Source organism: Diprion similis, chromosome 4 (genome assembly GCF_021155765.1).
Source record: "Diprion similis isolate iyDipSimi1 chromosome 4, iyDipSimi1.1, whole genome shotgun sequence".
Lineage (NCBI taxonomy): Eukaryota > Metazoa > Arthropoda > Insecta > Hymenoptera > Diprionidae > Diprion > Diprion similis.
The window spans coordinates 19,023,700-19,035,959 of record NC_060108.1 but is presented as its reverse complement, the minus strand read 5'-3'; the positions used below and the strand labels follow the sequence as shown (position 1 = coordinate 19,035,959).

Genomic DNA, 12,260 nt, shown 5'->3' with positions numbered 1-12,260 from the left:
GAAAGACAATGTTCTGAAAAAGACGTTGCCTCGCCAAATTCGAGATGAAGACCGTGTCTAAAATCTTGTAGAAAACGAACGAACGAACGTGTCAGTTGAGCACGTATTTTGTTATTCCGCATTGTTTTATAACCCTCGAAACGTTCCGAGGAATAAGAAAGTGTTACACCTCTGACCGTAGCGTCGGGTATAAATTTCTTCAACGTAAAACACAGAACGAAATGAATCGCGTCGCCGTTGTATCTGTCACGCTCAGTGGCTCGGTGTAAATTGTTTGGTGTCAGCTTCCGTTGCTGCGGCCGGTTTTACTGGTCATCGTTCGTGACGAGTTTAGTTTCACTGGCTTCGATAATTAATCGTAATATTGAACGAGCGTCGATATAGCAATCCGGGCTGCATTAGACACGATCAATTCTCTACGAGTTAATTTGTCTTTACTTTTTCTCTATCTTCGTCTAAAGTGACATTTTCGCCTTAAGTCGACGGGACTGGGGTCAAGTTAGTGGAATAAGTTTAATTGAGCTTCCGTTGTTCGGTATTTCTTATAAGCAGACTGTGAGTAATGGCGGTGTTAAAATTAACCAAAATTTACTGACATCGGCTACACTTGTCGAACAATTTTTGTACGATCTATTCGAAAATTGAACATCAAATCATCGTGTCAGGTTGACGCCAAATACAGTCTAGAAAAGTTAGTATAGCCAAATTTTTTTCAAGCACCTACTTTCAAACCAAGTCTTTTTTCAAGTACTTCGAAAGTGGTTGAAAAGTTGTAAACCTGTAAAATGATTTCACGGGTGAGAGAGCCGGAAACTAATATTAACATCGTACTCTACTAGTCTTGTTAATCCCGTGTTATGACACGAAACGTTGAACGCGTGTCGCCGGTAAGCCGACTGGTGCGATTAATAGGATTTAAAACAGGGAAAACACGGCGCCGACGCTCGAGGGTGTGCTTCCCTCTTCTTCTCTCCCTCGGGACACCTGTCACGTCCCACGGGGACTCGGGGCTTCTGTTTGGTATACTTGCCCAAATATCTCTCAAAATTCTCTAGAATTTGAGAAACGGCAAACATATTTTTTTTCCACCATGAAACCCCCTAGAAAGTTTGTTCGGGTTAAACGAAAGGTTCTGGAATAAGATGAGCGTTTTACGTTATGTGGAAGATCCCATTTAGTTGAATTGTCACTACTATACATTTTTTATTTTAATTTATGAAATATCGTGAATGAGATTTTTTTTTTTATTGCTTACATTAATCATAATATCAATTTACGTCACAAAGAATACCAGCACTTGTAATATCAAGTCTCCAGACGATGTTTGAGAAGTGCATCTGACGACTTTTTCATTAATAATTTAATCTCGTGAAATAGTTATAATTCAACGTGAACTTAATTTAATTTAGGCGAACAAAATTCACGGATTATATGTTGTATTAAGGATCGTGATCTTTGGGTTGAATATGGATGTCAGGAATGAAATAATAATTGAAGTGCTACAACCAGCGTGAATCCTTCTTTTAACAAATATTTTTGGGGGTTGCCACATTGAAAAAACGTCAATTATTTTTTTCTAAATTAACTTGATTAGCGTCGAGTGTTTGATAAATTCTAACGTGAATCTCAAGTTTGCTCTAACACGACGCAATTTCACCTCGCGATCCTATATACAATACATTTGACCGAGCAACGTCGATTAGACTCTGAGATCTCGTTGCCTGCAGGCCGCGTGATCCAGGTGAGCCGTAAATCATGATTTTGTAAAAATCCGGATCAACCCTCGTTTGACCGTATGTCCCTTCCCGAGGGCTCGTATCGTCTGCTGCCCTCTCTCGCGCCCTGCGGCACGTCGTATTCGGTATGTGACAAATACCCCAGCATTGTCCAGACTGGACCGAGGCGCAAACAAACGTCAGATACGCCCACTAAAACAAAAGGCTAGGGAAATAGGTGTCATTTGTATTACAGTGTGCATCGGTCGAGTCCCGAGTCTACCGGTTATTATATTGTATTACGCCCCGTCGCACCCCTTTGCCACGAAGGCAAGGTAGTAACGCGGCTAACCCTTTCGTAAAAACGGACCGTGGCCTTTCCTTTTTGCTTTTTTTCTTTTTTTTTTGTTCGATGCAAATCAGCCGGAGCCAAAGGGTTAGCTTTGGACGGTTTAAGGGCTGTTATGTACATACCCTGGATGTATAACCGCGTTACATTTCGTAATATGTCTGTGTGTGGCACTCTGGCTACGCACATTTCACGGCTGTACCTTCGTTATAGCTGTTACAGTTTTAATAATCGTTCTCCTTTATTACAGCCTAATGGGTAACGCCCATGATTTATGGAATCCTTTTGGTGTTTTTTACTCGTCTCTTTCGAATATCCGCAGGTCGTGAGAAGGTTTACAGAACTAAGAACGGAAATGGGGGAAAAACGAGAAATGACAAATTAAGGCACCTAATTCAGCATCGTCTTACGATTGTTGTAATAACGAGTATAGCTATACCGACAGTGAAAAAGCGGCTAATATATAAAATAATTACTTCTGTCAGACTGAAAAATTAAGGACTTTTAAGGATAGGTTGAACTTTATAGAATTCCGTTTGATCGCGGGAGTTTTTCCTCTGTGATATTAAATCAATCAATTCGTTGATAATTATTGACCAATAATTGGAGAGGGAAAAAATAATATAAAATTGACCAATTCGTTCGTGACTATTATACGAATGAGTGATGGATTTTATTAACTCGAAAATGATCTTCTTATATGTCGTATGCCTACAAAATTTCAAGGAAGTCTTGTTATGATTATTTACCTAATTTTCAACGAAAGTACAAAACCTCTTAGAATGTCTATAAGCTATACTTGTATGAAAATAAATTATTATACTCGTACACGTACGGAATTGAAAACAGCAAGTCAAGTATATATGAATATATATACCATGCCATTCTCGATGCAAGGGATCGTTTCTTCTCCTATAACACAGCGACAATAACATGATAAATCATATTATTTTGTCGACTTGTGCGACAGCTTGATCATTGCAGTCGTCCTGCACATGTGCGATGATATTACCGACAGATGAAGTTCTGCGAACGTGAAGTTAGTACGATTCTCGTTCCAGACCTTCGCAGGATTATTCGTTATTCCTCACGCGTAATTTCACGTTCTTCGTAAAATTGAAATTTGATTGTTCTGCCGCAGCTTGTTTTGATTTACGAATGTTTTGCTGTCGCGCGTGTATTAAAACAGGTATATACATTCATTTGCGTAATTTCATTCCACGAAACTCTTCCCACTTGATCGTTAAGTACAATTTTTGCATCGTCGAGTTTTGCCTACGTGCACAGCAACTATGCTCGATTCTCAGATGTTGCGAAAATTTATCTTGATCAACAGTTTTCAGAAATATAGAGTATCTTTATATAAAATCCGGTACATAGGTAGGCACATGCCTAAAATTATCATACCTACAACCTGTTTTTTGTTCTCGTTATTATTCTTCCGAGTATATTAAACAAGAATATATAATCGCGTTGTACGATACGAGTAGCATTCATATCGTAAGATTATTATAAATTCTCGGAAATTCGTCAATTTCTCGGTGTTTAGTTTAACAAATTTACCTAGATTCGATTTTTTACAAACAAACTTACTCCGACTGAAGTTATCACTCTAATTTCCATCCATGCATTTATTATGTTCTGTTTTCCTTCTTCTTCGAAAGCCCCACGCAATTTGCCTCGATGACGATGCCATGGCTAATATTGCACCCAGGTCATACCCACCCTTAAATTGACTAACATCCATGAAAGCATTCATTAGCTTCCGGTCCGAGTGGGTACTACCTATGTATATCAGAGGCGAGGTTGACTTTGAAAATTGGCCGAAGAGTGGTCATCGGAAAGTGGCCTTCCGAAAAACGCCCCCGTGACAATAGCGATTTGGGGAACTGGCCGTGCAGGGAGGAGACGAGCATAGAGTCCAAGTCCGTGCAAAAGCGAGCGAAGGATAGGAGGAAAGGAGACTCGGGACACGCTGCTGGTGTGCTGCATTATGTACCTACCTTGTTGGAAATAAATAATTGTTACAGCTAGCGGACGGACGGTTTAAAAGGCGCCGTTATACAGCTGCGCGGCTCCCACCGTTGGAAATGATTCGAAAACCAGCAGCGCTGAGCGTCGTCGCCTATCGACAAAGAAACGCCTTAGCGGGACTCGATTTTAGTCTGTAATTGTACGCGCCGGGGTTACTCCGAGTTACGGGGGAAAATCTGTTCGACGTAAGGAGGGGGGATCATTGTACCTGCAGTATTGAATCAAAATTAAACTGTTCACCTTTTCGCAACCCTTTATCACCGCTTGATGCCGGATGCTGGACGCCTTTCTTCATCCTTCATGGCACCGGAATCACCCGCAGCGATGACTTTGCTCTCTAATAATTCTATTTATCCAAAGGACGGTGTGTAGGTATATAAATGCGTGGATCTAAGTGTACGACGCCTTGAGGCGAAAGATACAATTAAACATAAGGTGTTTGCCTGTTTTATTTTTTAATATCGACCACGCGCTGCAAGTATATTAAAGAAGAACATACGAAACAATAACAACAAAAGTTCGAAAGTGAAGACTACTCGAAATTGTTTTCAGTTTGCGTATAATTGTACAAAAATGTGTAAGTTCTTTAATCCCTTTGTTATATGCGCACGCAAAATGACGAAAGAGTTGAAAATATTTTGAAAATATGTTCGGTCGTGGGATGGAATTTGATCTCATTATCGAGGCTTAACTTCTCATCCCTGTAGCGAGTTTCAATCTGGCGATCTCTCCAAGTCTGTATCCTCGACAATTTGCAGAACTCGTTTATGGTTCAGCTTGTATACATATATACCATCCGTACGTCGTACATATTATAATGGCAAATGTGTGCGGTTGTATATTATTTTCTCTTGGAAAACGATTAAGAAAATTGTTTGACCCATACTTTTATGTTGTACCATACCTCCTCTATCTCCGTTGCCGTATAATGACGATAATGATCTCGCTGCATGAACAAGCGAAGCAAAACGAGATTGCACGTTAACTTTAGAGCTGACAATCATGGAGCTTGAAAAGTGGCTGCGTTTAAACGCGCCGCGATATACAATCCGAGGAAATTGAATTCCAAATAAGTCCTACGCTCGGGTTAGTGGGGAGGGGAAATATCACCGACACTCTTATATACGTATCCACCTTGTATATATGTATATATTATACTCGTAAACTTATATCAAGTCTCGGCACGACTCTGATTACCGCAACTCGCACCGCAAGCCTCAAGATTAATTACTGTACCTACGCATATATATATATATATATATATATATACATGTGTGTATACATAATACTGGCTGCAGGAAAAAATGTTCAAATCTTTCGAGAACTTTCTTCAAGTAGAAGAGAAAATTCCATCAATTTTAATCACAGCTGTGATCAATTGTCAAAGATTTTATATCGCACGGGAATTAACATTTTTGAAAAGGACTTAGATCTTCACTGTATAATGAATAATTATTGCAACCGGAAGTTTCAGCCGAACTTCATGATTTAAATAAAAGTTTCTTTTTTGCGACACCTAAAACCAAAAAGACACCTTGCCTTTCGGTAATAGAATTTTTCAATTTTTCTGTGTAGGTCCACATTCGCTCCCAGTTGATAATGAACGGTGTCTGCGTGAGATGGCGAGGCTGGATCGATCTGGAGCGTCTGGACGGGTTGGGATGCCTGGAGCTGGACGAGGAATTGGCAGCCGAGGAGGACAGGATCCTTCGGGAGCAAATCGACAGCTATAACCAGAGACTGCGAGAGCTTGACGAGAAGCGAATCTACCGCGGTGGTATCAGTCAGGCTTCTCACTTGAACCACCATCACCACCATGGACACCATGGGCACCACGTGCCCGGTGCCGGCGCCCCCAGCGTCGGGCCGCATCTCGCCCATCGCCAGGACTCCGAGATGGAGGTTAGGCTTCGGACCTACGCATAGATTAAAAGTTGTTTCGCGAGACTTTCAAGCCTCGCAATATCTTGTGACGTGCGCAGCCCTCCGTGCAGACTGACTAATATTGTGTACCTAACGCGAGTTTTAACGTTGCGCGATCACTTGTCGCGTTATTTCTCTCTCTCTCTCTCTCTCTCTCTCTCTGTGCCCCTCCCTCCGCCCGTCAATCAATCAATTATTCTCTCACTTTCTTTATTTCTTTCTTTCATTATCTCTGTCTCTTTGCTTCACCGTTTTCATTTATACTTTTTTGACTTTTAGAATCGGGGCCGTGAGATTTTCTTATACGAAAAATACCGTTGTACGCATGGAAGTTCATTTTTTAGCTGACAAAGAAAATTTTTATGTATAGTTATTGTTTTCTTTAAGACGCAAATTTTGAGGACGATAAAATTATTCACGATATCGTTTCGAAGTATGGATGGAGAATTATTCTTTTTACGCTAAGGACAACTCGAAAATCTTAACCGTTCCGGAAAGGGTGAGGAAGATAAGTGAATAGTAAGAGAAATAATAAAAATTAATGGGCAGTTTTTATTATAGACATTATAAGCTAATCTTCGAAAACGCCTTTCCTTTTACCTGTCTTGCAATATTTTTCAATATATCTGTTATACCATAGGTAAATATATAGAATAAACGATATTTTTTAGTATAAATTGAGGGCAAGAGAAAATAGCTACATGATAGTTCTTGAGTATATGTGGTTTGTACAATTATACCTATAATAGTTGCGATCGAAGTATCATTATTATATTCGTGATGTATCATGACGGAATAATATCGTCCGAATCACATAACGAAGACCATATTATACAAATTATTGGTTTTCCAAATACTCATCTATTATAGGTGCATTATAAGTGCATGTGCTGCAGTCTATGTTTCATTATTATTATTATTATTATTATTATTATTATTATTATTATTATTATCACGTGCACAGATATAATTACGACATGCCACGCTCTGTTCTGCGAAAGAAGGGCGATAAGTTCAAAATTCGAATATTTCATCGAGATAAAAACATAAGCGTGATAATAAATGTAATGAAATTCATGGAATCGTTTAACAAAGTGTCACGTATTGTGACTCGTGAACATAATATGTTACGCGTTAGGTGTGACACAGTCAGCTCGCGAACGGAATTCTCGCTGTCCGGATCCATGCGTCATGCTAGGAATTTCTAGACATTCGATTATAAGAGTGAGTCAGCAGACTCAGTGCGGCTCCTCGAGAGGAGTTCGAGTTGTGACTTCGGCATGTGTGTTTTCTTTTTTTTTTTTTTTCCCCACTTTTTTTTTCTCTCTCAGTTACACATATAGTAATTTTGTTGTATGTACATATTTGTAAAGAGTTTATTAACTAAATATAATTTTTACCAATAATTATTTACACGCTTTTTACATTATTCTTCTTAAATATTAATTAACGATCGATGGTCGATTTTAGTTTAATAATTAACCCGCAGTTCTAGTTAATCAACCCTTGTGTGTTCTTTTTTTATGGAACTTACATATAACTATAATAACACATTAAGCTCGTATTCACGTGGAACAACTTTTGACCTTCGTTCCATTATGTATAATCGAATTCATTCAGCATACTTAACTTATGACGAATTTCGAGAAGTAAAAGTTATTACTCATTTAATTCCGTACTGTACGTACTGCATTACGTTGGCTGCTATTTCCGCGTAAAACTTAATGATACTAATTTCGGCACACGCTTACCATACAAACATTTCGTGGATCTCGAGAGCATAATTACTTGTATTGCTTTTTGAACTCACGTTGTTACGAAACTCGTCGTATCCTTCGATTAGTTTCTGATTTGTATATTTTAATTTGAAAAAAAAAACAAGGTTTTCGTCATTTTTTTAAATTTACGAATATATTAATATTATATATGCGGCTAAAATATTAGAAATTTATTTCCTCGTTAATTTTTTTTCTTTGATTACAATTTAGTTTGAATCTTCATAGTTACTTACTCTGTTCAGAATTTCGACATTTATTTGTTGTTTAATGTTATTAATTTCAGTGGAGTTTTTCTTAGTTTTTTTATTTACGTTAGCCTGAACTCTGCCAACAGATCATAAAAAATTCTATACTCATATAGGTATTACATGCCACTGCTTTAGATACTTTTGCACATTTTCCCGCACCTCCCAACTGTGATAGGAAAAACATGAGGCGCAAGAAAGTTTGGAAAAATCTGGAAATGTAATGAAAATTGGTGCGAGAGTTTGAAATATTACAAGTAATCAAACTGAGTGATTCATAACTGTGGTTTAATACGGAAATATATACGTCATAGGTGAGTGAATTATAATTACTTCGTGCCGAAAATGAACTGCAATAATCGAGTACGGATGCGTATCAGATCCCAGACAGGATGGCATTCGCATACAGAAAAGCAGTCGAACGTCAAAAGCGGGAGCATTGAATGCACGAGCTGTAGTGACGTGTTATTCAAGGAATAGAAGGCTTCGTTTTGTTGTAGAAATACGAGTCTCGAATGTGAAACGTGTAATTATGAAAAAAAGAGAGGGAGACAGCAAACCTCCAGCGCATGCAGATTTTTGTTCTTCGATTTGTAATTTTTTTTTCACCGTGAATTTTTCTTTATCCAGACGATTCTTTTTTACCGGAAAAACATGGCGTAGGATATAATTTATTGGTCTTCTGGCTGGAAATTATTCTTATTGCATTGGAAATCGTCCTATTGTAATCGAAATATTGCACTCGGAATATTTTTGCAACAAGTCTCAATTTTTTAAATCACCTTCAATCAACGTTGATAATACAATTACTCCCTGTACAATTAGAGCTTCACAAGTTCCCTCTTATTGTTTTAAACGATCCGACGAGATGAATTCAAATCCCCTAAATTGAGACTGATGTGCGCTCTCGTCGGCTTAAGACCCCACATCCCAGGCAAATCTCTGTTTGCGCAGCTCAGTTACATCGTGTTGTATATCCATGTGTCAGGCGCCACGTGTATTATCTTTGAACAGTGCTGCAAAAGTATAAATGGACATTTTTTAATCGATTAAGACACGGTTCATCCGATTGATCCGATGGATTTAGCGTTCTGAACGTACGAATAACAATTCTAGCGTCAAGGATCATCACGGTGTTTGAGCAAAGATGAGGGCACATACTCTGTAATTTTTAGATCAACGCCTCGTTTATTTTTATTGGGTACGATCAGCGATAATTCTTATACAAATTGAAACTTTGAAAATCGAAATTGGGCAGCATTTCAAAATTTGTTAATTCACAAATATTTTAGACCTTTTAAAATTTGAAACCCAAATCCATATTTTGTTGGGCTAAGACGAGATTTATCAAAGCAAATACGAATCGAACGAATCCATACAATATTATACGGTTAGGATAATTTGTGGGCTGCAAAGTGTAACACTTGCACGACATTAAGCGGAACTTCTTATGATGAGATTTATATTTTTTTTTATTAGTTTCCTTACAGCTTCGCCGAATCGAGAAATTGCCAATTCATGTTATAACCATTAAGTTTGAAAAGTTAACAAGTTTTTTCTCGAGTAACTATTGGAAGTAAAATAATAGTTGAACATCGAGTCTATACTTAACAACAGTAAACATTTATATCTACTATACTTAAAACATTAAAAGTCAGTTAATCAGCTTTTCCTCGACGCATCGTGACGTTACTGTTCAATTGATCTTCGAATTTTCATCATTCATCACTCATCTCGATGATATTTAGTCTGATAGTGAACGTCAACTTCGGATTAGCTAAAATCAAAAACCAAAGCGATAATCAGAGGGCGTTCCATGCTTATCCAACTTCCTTTGAAAGTCTGACAATCTATCACTAGACCGTTGAAATTGTTTGAAAATTGTTATGAGAAGATAAGATGAGAGATTATTTAAGATAAGAATAACATGGGGTCGTTTTACACAAACGCTCATGGGTTACCACGCCTCTGATTTGAAATCGGCTAAACTGCGAATCTTGAATTGAGATGAAAGGAACATTTAAAAGCCATATGAATATTCGTGTAAATTTTAACAAAGAAGAAGATCTCACGGAGAATTGTAAATAGCAACGGTATAACTGTGCGAGAAAAATTATCCAATTTAGCGTTGAAGTCGTGGTGAAGTCAGGAATAATACATTAAATGTACATTAACTCTAAAACATGACGATTCCTACCTCTATTTTTCAATTCGAAAATTATTGACCCCAAAATTTGAATTAATCGATGAAGAACTGTGCATTTTTATTATATGCAGACGATCGGGAATTCGCTCGTGGACGATCTAGATCGAAGCTGACGATGTTTCTTGAATAATATTCCTAGCTACCTAGACTCCTAGTTTGACGAGGGCTCGTTTCCCCGCGTTTTTCTTGTCGATAAAAGTCGTAATCCGATATTCAGGCAGTTTCGAATTCTTATAAGAAGCCTTATAGAAGCCTGAAGTCTTCCTGCGTCGGCTTGGCAGCCGCCGGCAGCGCCTCTTTTCCTTCTCCTTATCCTTCTCCGTCGCCTTTTCCTTCACGTCATACTGTCTAGGCATAATAATATCCTACCATGGATCCTGAACTGGAGAACCAGAAATTTCACAGACTGGCGGATAAGAATCATTGCAGGAGGAAAAGAATTGTTGACCTTCGATTAACAGCCTTGCGATACGGATCAGGAAGCGTAATAAACACAATATAGTTTCTTAAAAAATGACCCTTGTCAAGCTGGTATTTTCTCACATTACGCTGGCCGAGACGTTGTTCCCGTTATCGCGTCGCCGACACTTTTGAACTTCCGTTATGGTCAGATAATATACTCTCGAAACTTCCAACGGAACAAAACAATGATATATATACACAAAGGCGACTAGGGAAATAATCAAGTACAATTTTACACCGAGCATCTTCAGCGTTACATAAAGAATAGAAAAAAAAAAAAAAAACTATTCTCCAAACCGGAAAACCACCTCCATTTTCATTCGAATAAAATAAATGCGGTGCTAAATCTATTACACGAATCTTTGTTCTCAACGCTTTCAATTTAACCATACATGACTGGCTACCCATACCAAGGCGAGTACAAAAATCAATAAACAATTGCGAAAAAGCGACGAACAGACAATTACGAGGCAGGAAAACTTCGCCGGGCACAAGGGCTCGCCTGTATAAGTTTTTCTGTAAATAAACAATCGAATTAACACGTCCGCCCAACCCCTGAACGGGCAGCACATAGGAAGCACTTGAACTTATTGATATATAATTGCCTTTCAAATATTCGCGCCCTCCCGGCATCGCCGGTTCTCTAATAGAGCGCACGAGGCCGAAGGGGAACCCCCGCGTCCTCTCGCCAAGGCTCCTCGCGTTGTATCGCTTTGTAGAAACAGTATTGTCGCCTGGCAGGGTGAGCGTGTGTCTGAATTGGCCACCCGCCGAGCCCTGTAGGCACTCGTCACATCTGCCTTCGATTTATTCTCAATAATAATTGATGACTTTTCATCCCCTGCGCGCCGTCGCGGACTCGCATTCCGGAAAAAGAGGAAGGCGAACAAAAAAGAACAATGGGGAGGGAGTGTAGGTTAACGGAGTCGGTATGGTAGGTACCTACCGATTTTTCAAGTGGGGCTCCAAGTTATTATAACCGAAATGGTGCCGAACCATCACGGGTTTCCCTTATTATACCTACTTATACGGCATACGTACAATAAAAATTTTCAAACCTCACTAAGGGCGGTAGGTCGAGGCCTGTTTACATATTTGAGCAAATATTTTTCCAAAGGATTCGTACTGCAGGCGGATACAGAGGGGTGGGTAAGTATCCCGCGTTTCTTTCACTGCTTCAAAGAAGGGATTTTTATTACTATACGTGATCTGCTTACAGCCGAAGACTTTCAAGACGTCTATATCGCTGCAGCAGCTATATAAAGTTGCTCGGAGATAGAGTGTCGCTTGAACACTTGTCGAGCTTCGGTTATACGCGTCACGAAATGCGACAGATAAAGAGCCGTTGAAGATGGAAATTCGGAATTCTTACATCACTTTTTTCGCCTACCTAAGGCAAAACTGCATCATCCAACTCCGTAGCAGGTTTTTCCGGCTTTTAAAAAATGACTCACTCGATCCATTGAAAATCGATGCACCTAAAACGAATTCTGCGACTGTAAACAGATAGCGAGAACAAAGTTCTTTCGGCCCGCGCCGCGATTCGGA

The 12,260-nt window shown here is 39.0% G+C and overlaps 1 protein-coding gene across 3 annotated transcripts in view; it reads left to right on the top strand.

Moving 5' to 3' along the window:
* LOC124405533 (protein big brother-like) overlaps positions 1-12,260 on the top strand; it is a 53,211-nt gene that overhangs the window by 36,155 nt on the left and 4,796 nt on the right. For all 3 annotated transcript variants that reach the window (XM_046880505.1, XM_046880504.1, XM_046880506.1), the window contains one exon: positions 5,674-6,000. In XM_046880505.1, the coding sequence (XP_046736461.1) occupies positions 5,674-6,000 (327 nt within the window). The remainder of the gene's footprint in view (positions 1-5,673; positions 6,001-12,260) is intronic.